Below are 17249 nucleotides of genomic sequence, written 5' to 3'. Positions count from 1 at the left end.
ACGTTTATAAAACAAGTTCTACAGAAATTATCAGTGACTTCCCTTGGGGGATTTTTGTAGAGCTGAAGTTTGGTGCAGTTCATTTTCTTAGGCGCTGGGAAGAGGTTGTTCTTAAGTTTAAGAAAAACTCAAGGAATTCACAAAATGCAAGCATGGGGACCAGAGTTCAATGACAAGAACCCACATAAAGGCAAGACAAACAAACAAACAAAAGCAGGTGTGTGATTGTAACCCCGGCTCTGGGAAAGCCGAGACAGGAAGGTCCCTCGGGATTACAGGTCACCCCAGGTTCCCAAAGCACAAAATGGGCAACTCTTGAGGAGCAGCCGCTACATCTTTGCCTGGAGGGGCGCACACACACACATGCGCACACACACACACGCGCGCGCGCGCACACAGAGAGAGAGAGAGAGAGAGAGAGAGAGAGAGAGAGAGAGAGAGAGGAAAATAATTTTCAGTAGGTACTGGTTAATGCACCTGTTTCTTTTAGAATTCCATCAGAGTCACGAGATCTGATGACAAACCCAATGATGTCTGTGAACCCTTTATTGACAGCATCAGGACATCAGAGGATCCCGCTGATTCCTGCACCGTTTGGGCCCCCAATTGTGGACAGGTATTGCTCTCCAATAATATAGAGAATCAGAAGAGTAAATGAATTATCTTCAGAGTTTGGGACAATGCTAGCATTAGCATTAGATGCTAGATTAGACAAAACAACATTGGGGTTAGCTCAGTGAACTGTGCCATGACTCACAGCTCTCTGCTGGTCTTCCCTTCAAAACAAGACTCTACTTTCCCTGTGAAGTGGGTTGGACCCACTAACCGATAAACATTTCCTTGGACTGTGACAGGCAATATCAAGAGTAAAATCTGCTAGATCAGTCTTCTGAGACTACCACCATAAAACACAAGGACAACATGGTGTAAAGAACAGACGTTCAGGGCTGGAGATGAGGCTCAGCAGTCACAAGCACTGGCTGCTCTTTCCAGAGGACAGGGTTCCTCATCTTGTAGCTCACACTGGCCTGCAACTCCAGCCCCAGGGGATACAACGCCCTGTTTTGGCCTTCCTGACACTACATACACATGGTACCTACTTGCATCAGACAAAAATCTATACACATAATTTTTTTAAGTAAAGAAAAAAATAAAAGACGCTTAGGTCTCCAGTTCTGGAAATTATGAGTTCAAAATCACATCCCTGCCCAGTCAGTTTCTGGTGAGTCCTAATTCCTGGCTAAGAATGATGACTCCTCACCACGTCCTCACATGGCCACCTCCCGTGTGCACATGCAGGGTGCCCTCCAGAGTCCCGCTCCTCTCCTTAAGAGAACCAATCCTATCAGATTAAGGTGGCTCCACCCTAAGTCTATAACACCTGAATTGCTTGTCACCTAATCCTTCTTTCAATAGCGTGGAAATTGTCAGCATTTTGGTTATACATTCTGGCAATATTCTCGATTCCCTTCTTTGTAATATTTTGGCATTCTGAAGATAAAATAATACCCAGTATCTGTCCTTGTTCATGGAACATGAACAATAAATAAGCTGCCTCCTGAGGTGGCCAAACATTTATCCTAGATGGCCAATGTCACCAAGGGACCATTAAATATGAACAGACTGTGTGCTCAGAGCATAGTGCCGTTGTGAGTATCCCAACTATGGCATTGACTGGAGTGGGTCTCTTCCCAAGACAGCCCTGAGCTATCTTGTTTGCTGTGCTTCCTCCTCCCACCCTTCCTCACCATGCTTCTCTGTGACCACAAGAGTTCGGGGCATTCGCACTTTAGAGACCCAAGCAGCTTTTGCAAACCCCAGTACCTAAGTGAATTGGTTACTTCTGTGTGGCTGTGACCACTACGCCTGATTCTGTCTATCACAGCAGGGAAGGCCTGCCACAGCAGAATCATTCACATCATGCTGGGTCACAAAAGGGAGGACACTTGCCTTCTGCCCACTTTCTCCTTTGATTTCATCAGATCCCCACGAGATCCTGCCCTCAATAACCCTCTTGAAATGCCCTAGTGAGTCCGTTAAGAAGTGTGCCTCAATTTTCTAGATGATTCTGAATTCAATTAACTTAACAATGAACTTAGATCATCCCACTAAGTAATAGAAACTTTGTATAATTCCAGCCATAGTCTGCTTACCTCTGTTTTCCCTCCTAGAGATGTCTTGTCTTCCAGTGTGGCTCCAGCTGGACCAAGCCAGTTTTGTCTTCCTTCCCAGTCTGGATCCTCTTTTGCTCCCAATGCAAACATGCTAAACCGGCTGTCGGGTCACTTCTACCCAGGTATGCGCGATGAGCGTGTGGCACCAGCCTGCGGAGCCCTGTGAACAACTGCGGGCTGTTTAAGCGGCTGTTGATGCTCCGCTCTGGAGACCTGAGCAGCAAGTAAGCCTTTGTAGTTTGCGCACTTGCTTTCTAGACGGAGCTTGTGGTGGTGCCACTGTGTGGGCAAGACTGAGCTGCTTAACCCTTCCAAGCACCAACTTAATCACGAATGAGGGCAGACTTGCGACATTACTGTGTTCCTTCTGTTTAATGTGAGGAACTGAGGGATCTGGGATTTAACCGCTTTGGGCATTTTATGATTTGTGATGCTGGGATGGCATAGCTCCATGGCAGAGCATCTGAGTAGCCCTCATGAGGACTGGACTCAGTTCTCAGTACCCCAAACCAAACCAAACTAATGGAATAGCATATGGTCTTATAAGTCATAATGAGAATTTAGCTTTTATTCTGATTTCATTCTGGAGATGTTTAATACAGTATAATAGAATTTAGAATAATGTGTTACATAGTTAAAAATTGCTGATGGATTTCAAAAGGCTACACCATAAAAATAATAAAGATATGAGATGATGAATATGTTATTATCTTGATCTAACCATTCTTCCAATGTATAAGATTTCAATACTATTTTCCAGATTCTATTCCAGCTAAGGGGAAACTGCAGATCCTGTCTTGAATTATTTTACTATTCTCAAGTGCATTCTTCTAATTTGTTTGTGGGATGGGGTGTTCTCTTCTTCCTTCCCTACCTCCCCACCTCCCTCAAGGCTGGGGCATTTTACCACCTGAACCCACAAAGGCAGTGGCCACAAGGAATGAGATGTTTGAGAGACATCATACTGCCAGGTAATTGAATAATATTGTTTGATTTGTCTTCTATTCAGTCCCATGACTGTTTGTTCATCTGAGCAGTCTTAAGTAAATTAAAATAAATGAAATAAAATTAAATAACTAAAATAAATAAATTATCAATACATATAAATACAATAGAAATACATAAGGGCATGATGACTAACACATGCCCTCTATACACACACATGTGCTGATCATTTACAGAACATACTTCAGGTGCATTATAGAATAAATTATTCAAGCTTTCTAATAATAAACAAAAGGTTGAAAAGCAGACAGTGAGGTCTGGGGATTAAAAAGTTTAATGAGAATGCTTGCTGCATGAACAGGAGGCCTTGAGGTCAGATCCTCAGCATCCGCGAACAAAGCTGGGTGAGACCACACGTGATTTTAATCCCAAGGCTAGAGGCAGGGATCAGCGACAGAAGATTTCTGGGGTTTGCTGTCCTGTCAGCCTAGCCAAAGCCGGCTGAGCTGCCATCTGAGTAAAAGACCTACCTCAAACAGGATAGTCAGGTAGGAGGACACAGGACAGGAGGACACCCAAGGTCCTACAGTCTCTGCATACATGTGCACACGTGCTCAGGCACACACCATACACAACACACGAACATACCTACCCATGCATACTCCACAAAGCAGAGCTAAGAGTGGATGGATCTGCATATTCAATAGCTTTCCATTGACCCACAATACAAAATCCTGGCTGTGACTCCTCTGAATCCCCATGGGCATTTCTGTCTTAAATGGTTTCCGTTCTGCCTGAAGACAGGAGTGAACTCCTCTTCAGATGATGTCATCAGAACCAGGACATCTCATGTCAACCTAACAATGGTCTTCATCTGTCATGGCCAGCAGCAAATAAAGTATACTCATAATTCACAGAGTTCAGCCTCAGGGAGAGAGGAAGGTCCCGGTGGTCACAGGTCAATGGGCAAAGTGAAGTGAGCTGAAACAGGCCTCCCTTCCTTGTTTGCCCATCCGTGTGCAGTGATTTAGACCCAAGACAAGCACTGGATGCTTGAGTTCCACTAACTATCAGTATGCTGTGGAATTAGACACCTCTATGAAGTTAGTGTCTGGCAAGAAACTACTGGTGTCCCATCATCCCCTCACCTGCTAAGGCTCTGTGCACAACAGGTAAGGTCCACAGCAGAGCCTCAAGCTTGCACTATGACAGTCGCCCGAACCCTCCACTTTCAGGCTCCTTCCAAAGCCCATGCTCCTCCTGCCTCCATCAGACAGGCTTCAGACAAACACTGTAAGCATAGGGACTAGCTTAGGGGAGGCAAGGGCCTCCTAAAATTACATTTCTGGGGCCCCAGGATGGCTCAGCAAATCAAGGTGCTGGCTGCCAAGCCTGCCGATCTGAGTTTGATCCCCAGCATACACATAACGGAAAGAGAGATCCAACCCCATCACCATTATCCTCTGACCTCCACACATGTATGATGCCATGCATGTACCCACCTCTTCACGCTTAAAATAAATAATAAATGAATAAATAATTTTTTTAAAAAATTCTATTTCTAAAGATTGTCTGGAGACATGTAAACTATATCATTTTGTTTTTAGGGCAGAAATGGAAATGTATTCTTTTCACCAGCAAAGGAGGATGGAAAGAGTTAATCCCAAGGGACTGGCTGGCCTTGGGATACCCCTCTTTTATGGATCAAGTTGCCTGGGCGGCCCTGCAGGCTTCGGAGGCAGGGGCACACTGCCTGCCAGTGATCTGCATTTACACAGAAGCACCTCCAGACACCTTCATGGAAACCCTATTCTACTGGGGAATAGACCACACTTTACAGAATGCTGGGGCCAGAAATACCGACTCAGGAGAGGCTCAGTTTATCAGAAACCTCTAGGGAGCAACACTGAGAGTTTCAAAAATCAAGTAGAAGAAAAAGACTCAGGCCAGATGCCTGTGGTTCCCTACGAAGAGGAAGAGGATAGCAAAGACCCAGATATTGAAGTAGACAACAGTCAGAAGCCAAGGGAAACTGGTGAGAAGCCAACCTCGGGCCTCGCCAACACCTGCATAGAGCCGCAGCCAAGTCAGACAATACCCTCTTCCCCAGAAGCCAAGACTTGGGATGGTGGGAAGGAAAAGCCCTCGGAGCAGGTCTGTGAAGGCCATGATGAAAAGAATGGGCTTGGCCTGCCGGTTTCCATATTGCCTCTGCCAGGTAGGTGTCTGGGATCAAGGGCAGGTCTTCAGTAGCGGCAGGGTGACCAGGGCTTCCCATTGTGGAGGAAACTATGACAGTCATGTGTAGTGAGGGGCTGCGGGCAGGCCTGCTTTTCATCCCACACGGCTCCTGCATAGCTAGCTTAGCCCCGGAAATAACAACATACAAATTGTATTCATTTAAGCACTGCCTGGCCCATTATCTCTAGAGAGTTAGTTACTGACTAACTCTCATATCTTGATATTAACCCATTTCTAATAATCTGTATATCACCACGAGGTGTGGCTTACCGGGAAAGATTCAGCATGTCTGACCTGGTGGCTGGCTCCATGGCTTCTGCCTCATAGCCCTCTTCCCAGCATTTTGTTCTGTTTACTCCACCTACCTAATTTTCTGTCCTATCAAGGGGCCAAGGCAGTCTCTTTATTGACCAATGAAAATAACACAATAGGCAGATAACCCTCCTCCATCAGTCATGAGTCATATTTTGGCCTTTGTTTTCATTTTCAAACCCTCTATCTATCTCTCTCACCTTCATTTTTTTTTAAAAAAAGAGGTATTTATTTTTATTTCATGTGCATGGGTCTTTTGCCTGCGTGTGTATAGGGCGCCAGGCGTGTGCAGTGCTGGCAGAGACTGGGAAAAGAACATTGGATCCTCTGGTACTAGTGCTACAGGAGGTTGTGAGCTGCCTGGGGTCCAAACCCAGGCCTGCTGGAAGAGCAGCCAGTGCTCTTAACTGCTGAGCCATCTCTCCAGGCCCTCTGCCTCTATTTTCTTAATACTGTTTTAAATGATGTCTTGAAGTCATTTTATTTGGTCACTTCTCATAAGTCATATTAGAAACACTAGTCTTGATATTGCTGTATAATAACTACATAACACAGATTAAGAATATAAATATAAGAAAATAGGGAGATTTTTAAATTAAAATTTTAATTTACCTAGCTGGTGGTGGCTAATGCCTTTAATCCCAGCACTTGGGAGGCAGATGCAGGTGGATCTCTGTGAGTTCAAGGCCAGCCTGGTCTATAAGAGCTAGTTCTACAACAGGCTCCAAAGTTACAACGAAACCATGTCTCGAAAAACAAAACAAAACAAAATTTAATTGTGAATTTCTTTAACATGAACTAGAGGTCTATTTTGTTGTGGATTTGGTGGTTTTGCTTTGCTTTTTATTTATTCATTTTTCTTTATGTTTTTTATATTTATGTATTTTTTAATATTTATTTATTTTTCTTCATATTTTTCACTGATGTTTTGCCTGCATGTATGTCTCTGAAGGTGTCAGATCCCCTGGAACTGGAGTTGCAGCAGCAGATAGTGAGCTGCTATGTGGGTGCTGGGAATTGAACCCTGGTCCTCTGGAAGAGCAGTCAGTGTTTCTAACCACTGAGCCATCCCTCCAGCCCCAAGGGCTTTTGTTTTAAAGTATAAATTCTATCTCTCTTGTATCCAAGTGTAGAAAAACTGACAAAAATATGAACTATTAGTTTTAAAATACTATTGCAGTACAGAGAAAATCTCACATTGGATAGCTCTCTAGAACTTGTTTGGAAAGAAAATTAAAACACAGAGGCTTGGCATGTCTCTGATGGTTCTGTCTCCCTGTCTGTTGCCGTGATAAAACAGTGTGACCGAAGGTGACTTTAGGAAGGAATCTATCCAGGTTACAGTTTTTGGTCACAGGCCACCGCCCAGCCAAGTCAAAGTAAGAGCTCAAGAGAGGAACTTGAAGGTGGCCTGCTTGCTGTTCCACACAGCGTTGCCTCCAAGGAGGAAGTCACTTCCCAGAGAAGAAATGTGGCCAGCACCGAGACGAAGGCTGTGTTCACAGTATGAGAAAGCTTTTCTTACCTGATCAAGACCGCCTGCCTTGGGGCGGTAACGCCCACAGTGGGCTGGATCCTCCTAATCAAGACAATTCCCCCAGGGAAAACACACACACACACACACACACACACACACACACACAATCTGATCTAGGCAATGCTTCCATTTAGACTCCCTTAGCTGATCGTAGGTTGTGTCAACTTGACAGTTAACGTGAACTAGGGCACTGATGCAGCCACCACACCAACCACTTCACTGTGAAGTTCTTCATTTGGGTTCAGACCATGATGGGCACAGGAGACCACACACATGGTACTGCAGCATTAAAATGGGAGATGAAGCTCACGGGGCCTTTCTTTCAGCACCTCAGAGACCACAGGGCAAATCAACCCCTTGTCTGTTCACCTAGAGTGATGTCACTGAAGAGATCTAAAGAGAGGGTAATAAACCACCTGTCAATGTGTCTGAACATCTTTAGAAAATTCAAAATCGTCCCATATAAACAGAACACCTGTGGTGACAGACATTAGTGAGTTCATACAGTGAACCGCATCCTGTGTTCTAAGTGTCTCCTCCTGATGGAAGCCTCACACCACATCCGACTTTTTCTCACGTTACAGGAGCACATGCACTGAGTGCACTCAGCGAAGCCTGTTCCTCGGCTGATATTCAGAAATGGACCGTAGATGACGTCCATGACTTCATCAGAAGCCTGCCAGGGTGCTCAGATTATGCCCAGGTAACTTCGTATTTTTGCAAAACTATGAAAACTTGAAACTAGTTAATGTACAATGAGTTTTGTCAAACTTCCTTTTGCCCCTGGAAGGGGAAAATTCCTTCTAAAACCCCCATTTTCTGAAACTGTTTCTCATTGTAAGAATGTCTATGACTAGTAGACACAGGTACTAGAGAGGCTCTGGGAAGACACTATTTAGCTTATTTTCTACCCTGTCTAGACTCATGAGAAGGTGACTCAGAGACTAAATATCCAGAAAGAATGAGAAATACTTACTACAGTGCCTAAATAACAGAAATGTGTACTTTGTCCTAAAAAAAAAAGACAAAGGGGCTGAGAAGACAACTCAGTCAGTAGACTGTCATGCAAGCAAAAGGACGTGAATTTCAGTGCGCAGAACACACGCACATACAACGATACACACACACACACACACAAGGGGGAGGGCTCAGCATACAAAAAGTTTACTGTAACAGTGTAAGGACCTGAGGTCTTAGCTCCAGAACACTTATAACCAGATGCAGTCATGCACATCTATAATCCAGTGTGCCTAAGAAGAGATAGGAGGTAGAGACATGAGAATCCCCAAAATCACGTGAGTCAGAGACCCTTGCCTAGGCATCATCAAACAAGAAGACTATCTCAAGTATGGTAGGAGGAGAGGACCAACGCCTGAGGTTGTCTCTGACCTCTACACATGCATTGCATGGTCTGCACATCACGTTCACACACGTGAATATGTACATACACACACATGCCAAAGTCAGGCATACTGGTGCCTGCTTGTAACCTCAGCACTGGGGCTGAGGGTGAAAACAATGGACCCTTTGGGCTTGCTGGCCAACCAGACTAGTCTGCTTGGCGAGTTAGCAGCAAATGGGAAACCCTGTGTCAAATAACAACGTGGATGATATCTGAGGAATTACATTCGAGTTCTCTTCAGACCTTTGTGTGCGTGCACACACATGGGCACAAACACACAAACAAGAAACCAGGAATAATGGCATACATCTGGAATCTCAACCCTCGAAAGGCTGAGCCAAGAAGATTGAGAATCTGAGGCCATCCTGGGCTGTACAGTGGGGACTTGCCTCAACAAATGAGCAACAAAGAAACAGTCTTGCTCCTACAACAGTAATACCTGTAGGCTATACTTGATGTAAGCTGTGCCCTTGTGGGCAGACAGAAGTCATACAAACATCAACACCTCAGATTTTGCTGCCTCTTTGTATCCAACTGGATATCAGTATCCCAAGAAAGTCTACCACTTGTTTCTAGAAGTTTCTAAATGTATTAGGATGACCACATTTTGAAGTTTTCTCCCTTTGAGCTACTGCATGTGACATCAACTACAAGGCCAGCTGCCCTGCTAAGCACCCATTGCTACTCTCTGACAAATGAGGAGATGGCAGCGCATTGTGGGTACACAGCCCCAAAGGACTGTTTCCCACACAGTCCTCACAGGAACCTTTGCCAAAGATGCCTCCTTGGCTTTGATTGACAGCCCCATCCTTTGAAAGCTTTTGTTTAACTCCTGGGACCGGTCAGCTCTCTGCCCGCCACCCTTTTCTCGATGCTCATCCACCTTGCCAGCCTTGTACAAATGGAGTCTTTAGAAGATGTCTGGGGTCAGATGTGGTGACATACATCTAGAATCTCTTCACTGGGAAGCTGAGGCAGAAGGACTGTGAGTTCACTGCCAGCCTCAGCTACACAGTGGGACCTCATCTGAAACAAACAACCAAACCTCGAGAGAAATAAAGCCACATAAGGAGCTCAGTCTTTATGTCACACAGACTTTGTCAGTGCTGTGCTACAGCTTACTGCTGGGGTGGAAGCATCACCTCAGTCCCTGGCATCCAGATATCCAAAGAGTCTGGAACGTTCTGGTGGAAGTTCCATCACAAGCTCCACCCCCTGAGAGTTGTATCAGTCCAGACTCCACCTCCGAGAAAGCCAGCCAAATGGTGACCCCTCCCCAGTGATGCTCAAGAGCACTCCCACAGGTTATTTAAACTGCTCCCCCTCCCCAGAACAAGCACATGGTCTTCCTTCCCTGTTCCTCTCTGAGGTGCTGGAAGGCCACCTGGGAAGGATGGTGTCCATTAAACATGCTTTTTTTTCTAATTTGGGCTGATTTGGTCTGCTTTGGATTATTGAGTCTGCAGAGAGGTTTATCGGACTTTTCATCTGGAGGTTTTATTGTAGTTTGTTGTTGTTTGTTATATTCTCTATGAAAGAAATGTTATCAAAACCCAAAAATAATAAATTAAATAAAGAGATACAACGATTTGTGACTTAACTGTTTAGGGATGGCCATAAAACTCTGTATCAGTTTATTCTAAGTAAATATGTAGTCTGGCACATAAAATATTTGTCTTTAAATATATCTGAAATTGATTTTTAAAATGTGCACATTTATATTGTAGATTTGGCCCAATCTGCACTAATAAGAAGGATATCCCATGTCTAGCATGCCCAAGCTCTGTGTTCAATCCCCAGTACCCCATAAACTTTAGCCTGGTGGTGCAAACCTGTAACCCCAGCACTGGGAAAGTAGAAGAAAGATCAAAATGCCAAGGTCATCCTTGACTGCATAGCCAGTTTTGTGGCCAGACTAGGCTTTATGAGACCTTGTCTCAAAACAGTACAACAACAACGAAGAAGAAGAAGAAGAAGAAGAAGAAGAAGAAGAAGAAGAAGAAGAAGAAGAAGAAGAAGAAGAAGAAGAAGAAGAAGAAGAAGAAGTTTTTAGTCCCTAAGTCTGTCACAACCACAAAGCACTGGTCAACATTGCCAAATGTGGCCAGAAATGTAACCAATAGAAGCAACTGGAATAGGACCATGTGTTTGGTACAGCACAGGCACCTAGAGAACGAAGGAGACAGGATTAAGGGAAAGATGAGGAGCAGAATCTCTTGAGAAGAAGAACGGCCAGGAAGTGACATGAACACAAGAGTGTCAGGCAGCATCTGATCAGTGGGGCTGATGGGAAGGAGAGGAGGGCAGGTGTGGAGGTGGACTGTGTATTGTCATTCCCATCAGCCTGTAGTGCTGATGGCAGCCCACTTATGCGTTAATGCAACAGCAAAGAGGAGAGGAGGGAGACTGCAGAAGGGATCCCGCTGTGAGCCCCTACAGAAGAGATCCCACTGTGAGCCCCTACAGAAGAGATCCCACTGTGAGCCCCTACAGAAGAGATCCTGCTGTGAGCCCCTAAAGATGAGATCCTGCTGTGAGCCCCTAAAGATGAGATCCCGCTGTGAGCCCCTACAGGTGAAATCCTGCTGTTAGCCCCTTACAGAAGAGATCCCGCTGTGAGCCCCTACAGAAGAGATCCCACTGTGATCCCCTATAGTAGGGATCCCACTGTGGGCCCCTACACTTGGGATCCCACTGTGGGCCCCTACAGAAGGGATCCCGCTGTGGGCCCCTTCAGATGAGATCCCGCTGTGAGCCCCTAAGAATGGATCCCTCTGTGGGCCCCTACACATGGGTTCCTGCTGTGGGCCCCTAAAGAAGGGCTCCCTCTCTGAGTCCCTACAGATGAGATCCTGCTGTGGACCTTTACAACACGGGGTGGGGTGGGGTGGAGGCAAGAGAAAGAACTGCAGCAAAGTCTTACATTAATCAGGGAGGTGGGAAGATTTTAGGTCTAATGATCAGGTTTACAGGAAATTCTACCTACCATTTTATTTTCCTCTTCTTTCTAAATTAGAAGGTTGTCTGAAAATGAAAGGGAACCCTGTAAGCTCTGAAGTCTGAGGAGGGTGAAGATTTAAAGAGGAGGCTCAGAAGTGAGCATGGGTGGTTTCTGAGGGAGGGTGAAGTTGGACATTAGGAAATTGAACTACTACGGACAGGCACACTTCTTCACATCCACTTCCTTACCTGCCTGGATATCTACCCTTCTTCAGCAGACCCCTAGCTTCCAGGAGGATGGTGTGGTGCATTGGCTAGAGTCAGAGCAGGATCTGCTAGGAAGCCCTGATGGACAGCTCTTCCCCAGGCTCTCCCTGCCTTTGTCCACCATACACTTGGCACTGCATCTGCTGCATGAGGGGCCATGTTATCTGTGATGGCTCTTTCCCCACCCCTTCACGCCAATCATGTTCCCATTTGCTGATTTCCCCGGGACTACATTCACCACGCTGCATCAGGGATGCACAGTAAATGAGACGCAGATACTGCCCTCAGAAAATTACCCAAGGTTGAAGTGAGTCCCACAAACGGAACTATTGAGCATTCCAGATATTGTTAAAGACATCATGGCACCAGAGCCCAGACAAACCAGCAATAAAGAGGAGTTTATATAGCTCTATGCCACCTTCAAGTGGTCTTCTGTATGCACATACTCGAATACCAAACCCTCTGTGTAGAAGACACTGACTTTACTTCAAGACTCGGCAACCAGGCTAATGATTTTTGGGTTTCTTCAGGTATTTAAGGATCACGCAATTGATGGAGAAACACTACCTCTTCTCACTGAGCAGCATCTTCGAGGCACCATGGGGCTGAAACTAGGACCAGCACTAAAAATTCAGTCTCAGGTATGGCGACTGCACACAATTTAGTACACAGCAATGATAAAAGCCCAAGAGAAATGGGTCACATTGTGGTGTTGTCATATTAATATGTAGAATACTTATTTAATCTCCTCTAGCCTTTCCCCCTCCGGAACTGAGGATGTAATGGAAGTGAGGCTAGCTTATGTGGAAAGGTAGTACACACTTCTAGATGTGGCAGGGCGGTGGTACACATCTGTGTGTTGGTAAGCGGTTAGCAGTTCTGTCTCTTTATGAAGAGAAACAGGCCTGACCTGTAGCTTTCATAGTGTCGATGACCCCTACAGACTGACAAATTCATCAATGTCAGTGGATACAGATTGGGGAAGAGACACATTGCAACACCTCATTTCTGAGTACACATATGTTACAGGCATGTTGTATCTCAGGTGTAAACATCCTTAAGAACATAGAGAGCAATAAACAGTATTACAGATAAATTAGGTTTAAAGCAAGTAGCAATGTGCAAACAGATATTTTTCTCCTGCCAGCCTGTTTCCAAATACCCAGCAGTTGCGTCCCAAATAATTGACTTGGAAGCTTAAATTAATAAATTATAAATTAAATTAATAAATTAAAAAAGCAGAGCCAATGAACTCGGGCTTATTACCAAGTAGCTCTTACATTTTAAGTTAACCCACATTCTTTATTTACACTGTCACGTGTTGATGCCTTTATTAGCACAGTGCATTCATCTCCTGCTCCCTCTGTGTCTGCCTGGTGACTCCGGGGTCCACCCTTCTTCCTGTCATCCTTAGTTTGGCTGCCTGCCTATACTTCCTGCCTGGTTACTGCCCAATCAGCATTTTATTATAGCAATTGGCGTGGCAAATCTTTACAGAGCACAGGAGGATTATTCCGCAGCAGCAATAAGCTCTAAATATTTATTACTTCCATTTGTCATATAATTTACTTAGTTTTAGGCTTATTTAAGTTTTAACAATGGCATGTTTTTAACAACTAGCTTGCAAACTTCCTAAAAAAAGAATAAAAAGGTAACAATTGGCTCTTGAGAACTGGTTGGGCCAACTCTAGCACCATCAGCCGTTGGTAATGACTTCACAACCAAATTCCTCTGGTTCTTCTCCGTGCTTCTGCTCTTCCCAAACCAGAGTTACTCATGTGCCATGAAATGTGACTCTATACCTAAGGCAAACCATGCCACTCTTCCGCTGCAGACCCTGTGGTAGCTCCCCAGTTTCTTCAGAGTCCAGGGGAGAGTCTAGCATTCACACTCCGTTCAGCAGCACAGCTCTTCCTTCCCCGCCCACCAGTAGCACCTCCAGACACCTGCTCACTTGCTCCTGGGGCTCCTTGAACCCTTCAGACATATTCTGTACTAGGGCGCTCAGCTCTGGAAAGTCCCTGCCCCTAATACTCATTCTTTGTCCCCTCATCGTTTGGAAGGTTTTTCTTGTTTGATTTTGCTTTCTTATTTATTTTGTTGTTGTTAGTTTTTGATTCTGCTTTGTTCTGAGAAAGGGTCTTACTCTATATCCCAGGCCAGAATCAAAGTCACAGAAAATCTCCTGCCTCAGCCTTCCTGGTGCTGGACTACAGTCTAGAGCTAGCAAGCTTAGTTCTTACTGTCATCTTTGTTCAATTGCACCTCCTCACCGAGGCTTGCTCTACCCACCTTATTTAAAGCCGCACCCCACCCTCCCAGACTGCTGATGTCTCTCTCTGCTCGCTTTTTCTCATACACTTTTGCCTCGATCATAAACAGATCTATCGGTCACATACAGTTTTAATTGTTATTTCCCTCTATACCCTTTAGAATGCATGTTTCATGAGAGAAGGAATCTTTACCTTTTGTGAGCTCAGAGCATACAAGCTTTTCTAATAGATCAATTTCTTTTTTAAAGAGTGGACTGTCTCAAATGAAAGAAAAAGCCAGCAATTAGTGTGCAGCTAATTTATGTAGGCCTGCGTGTGTTTGTCAGAAATATTTACATCAGGAGCTAGAACTTCAGAATGTCCTTTCAGGGTCAGAGAGATGGCGTGGTTGGTAAAGTGTCACTGCATAAGCGTGAAGAACAGAATTTAGGTCCTCAGCACTGATGGGAATATAAAAACCCTGGGCAGGGTGGCATGTACCTGCAATCCTAATGTGGCAGAAAACAAAAACCCAGGGCACAGTGGCATGTACCTGCAACCCTAGTGTGGCAGAAGGCAGAGGGCCCCAGAAGCACCCTTGCCACCTGCACTTACCAAACCCACCACAGCTTCACTGAGAGGCTTTCACTGAAATATAAGAAGGGAAGCAACAGAGGAAGATAGCATGGACCTCCGGCCTCCACACGCACCCCCTCATATACATGGACACATAAACACACACACACATGATGAACACATACACACATATGCACAACCCCCCCCAACTTTTAAAAGAAAGAATATCCTGCCACTATCATTTTTGTTTGCCTATAATTTTTAGGATATGGAAATTCTTTAGTTTTAATTCTATGTGAATAGGTACTATTTCTACACGTGGTATCCTGTATGTGCCTAGTGCCCATGGGAACCAGAACAGAGCACCAGATATCCTGGAACTGGATTTACAGACACTTGTGAGTTGCTATGTAGGTCTGAGGATTGAACTCGGGTCCTCCAGAAGAGCAACAAGTGCTCTAAGCCCCAGAGCCATATCTCCAGGATGGAAGCTATTCAGCAGAGCACAGTAGCACCCAGCTGTATTCCAGGATTATGAACACTGAGGCAAAAAGGCAATGAGTTTAAGTCCAGCCTCAAAATAAAAGAAAGAAAGGACTTCTGTTGTGAACACCTCAACACCTAATGTCTTTGCCAGGATTCTGTTGTGGGCGTTTTTGTTTGCTTGTTTCTTTTAACTTTTCATTTTAGAATAATTTTAAAAGTAGTGAAGTTGTAAAACTAAGACAGAAAGTTTACCCTGCTCACCCAGTGTCAACACAACATCTACCATAACAGGATCCTTTTCATCGGAACTAAGAACTAACACTGATACAGTGTGGAACTATTTTTCAGTGATTTCTTTTCATTTAGCAATAACAGTATCTCTCCTGACATACTTACAGACAGTTCTGTTGGACTTGGATTTGCTATTGTTCCTTTCTGGGTCCCCATGTGATAGTTTTTCCTCCCTGAAAGCCAGCAGAGTGTTAGATCCCAGGTACCATCTGCCAGCTGGGGAAGGCCCCATCAGTAGCAGTAAAAATCACATGACTCTAAAAACCAAACAAGGCTTACAACATACCAGAAGTGCGACCTCCTTCATTTCTATAGATGCTCTGTGTCTGAAATTGCCTCAGCCTTCCCCCCCCCACCCCCCATGGTTAATGCAGGGTTAATTATCAAAAGAATTCAGACTTAATTATTATAATTATTTTGTCTTCAAAGGTATCTCAGCATGTGGGAAATACGTTCTGTAAGAAAATTCCTTCACTCCCCACCCATGCAAGGCAAGCATTTGATCGTTCTGCAGATGCGTCCCCTCTTTTGGATATTGATTCCTAGAGTGACGTGTTGAGCATTCCTTCTTCCCAGGATATAAGGATTCCTAAGAGAACTGAGCAAGACAGTTTGAGAAATTAAAAATACTCAAAGACAAATAAGTTACTCCCAGTTTTCTAGAGTTGCAGATGTTGCCAGTGACGTTGTGACAGCTTCCTGTGGCCAGTGGGGGACGTGGAGAGGAAGCCCATGCTCCTAGCATTGTCTTGGGAGGATATCACCCAACGGGCTTCTTTCCTGCCAAGATGAAGCAACCAAGCACCAAGGTTCTGGAGAATTGTTGTTAGAAGAAAATGCTAACAGGGATGAGAATTTACAAACATCTTGCAAGCTACAGTCTTTGATACCTCTGTGAGGAATACCCCGCAGCAGCTGAGAGAAGAAACTGAAGAGCAACTCCTTCACCTCACTCTTTCTATTGCTCAGCCCTGGTGGAGACACAGGCTCTGATCTCAGGAGGCAGAAGAGAAGCTGACCACAGACACCCACCTTATCTCAAGATGGGCAGCGTCTAGCCTGGGGTAGGCCCTAAGAGGGTGGAGTCAGGATTTGCTGGAGGGGTGAGGAGGAATCATCTGTATGCAGCAGGCTGGAACTAGCAAGAGGGGGTGATTATTGAGGAGACTGTGTCTGCTCCATGTGGAGTCCCAATTTTCCACTTAACACTCGACAGAATGGCTCTAAAAGGACCCAGAGGAAAAGACAGCAGTTCCATCAGAGAGGGATCTTAGCTGCAGGCATAGGAACGGGTCTTATTTGACTGTTCTGAATTGTAAGCATGAGAACAAGTGTCTGGTTTTAAAATTCACAGCTCACCTGAACTAACCCTCACAGGAAGCCTTTCAGGAAGCTCACAACCCCATTGTCTAGTGTGCTGGCCCTGTGTAACCCTTGCCCTTAGAGTGAGGCTAGCCGAAGAGGTCTTCCTAATGGAGCACATCCATAAGGTCTTACAGGGAGCATTCCCATCCTAATGGAGCACACCATAAGGTCTCACAGGGATCACTTCCTAATGGAGCACATCCATAAGGTCTCACAGGGATAACCTGTGTAACCCTTGCCCTTAGAGTGAGGCTAGCCAAAGAGGTCTTCCTAATGGAGCACATCCATAAGGTCTCACAGGGAGCACTCCCTAATGGAGCACATCCATAAGGTCTCACAGGGATCACTTCCATCCTAATGGAGCACATCCATAAGGTCTCACAGGGAGCACTCCCTAATGGAGCACATCCATAAGGTCTCACAGGGATCACTTCCTAATGGAGCACATCCATAAGGTCTCA

The 17249-nt window shown here is 45.1% G+C and overlaps 1 protein-coding gene across 1 annotated transcript; it reads left to right on the top strand.

Annotated features, from left to right (window-relative positions):
• The first annotated feature begins 515 nt into the window (after positions 1 to 515).
• On the top strand, positions 516 to 16098 carry LOC146890033 (sterile alpha motif domain-containing protein 7). Its single transcript, XM_087899403.1, is given in 7 exon segments — positions 516 to 616; positions 2172 to 2296; positions 3067 to 3145; positions 4727 to 5337; positions 7794 to 7912; positions 12349 to 12459; positions 15853 to 16098. Coding segments are annotated over 7 exon segments (1341 nt in total). The 3' UTR covers positions 16048 to 16098.
• Positions 16099 to 17249: the final 1151 nt, after the last annotated feature.

The sequence above is a fragment of the Myodes glareolus genome, chromosome 20 (assembly GCF_982192425.1).
Source record: "Myodes glareolus chromosome 20, mMyoGla1.1, whole genome shotgun sequence".
Taxonomy (NCBI): Eukaryota; Metazoa; Chordata; class Mammalia; order Rodentia; family Cricetidae; genus Myodes; species Myodes glareolus.
Note: the sequence above shows the minus strand (reverse complement) of the source record. Positions and strands in the feature narration are given on the sequence as shown.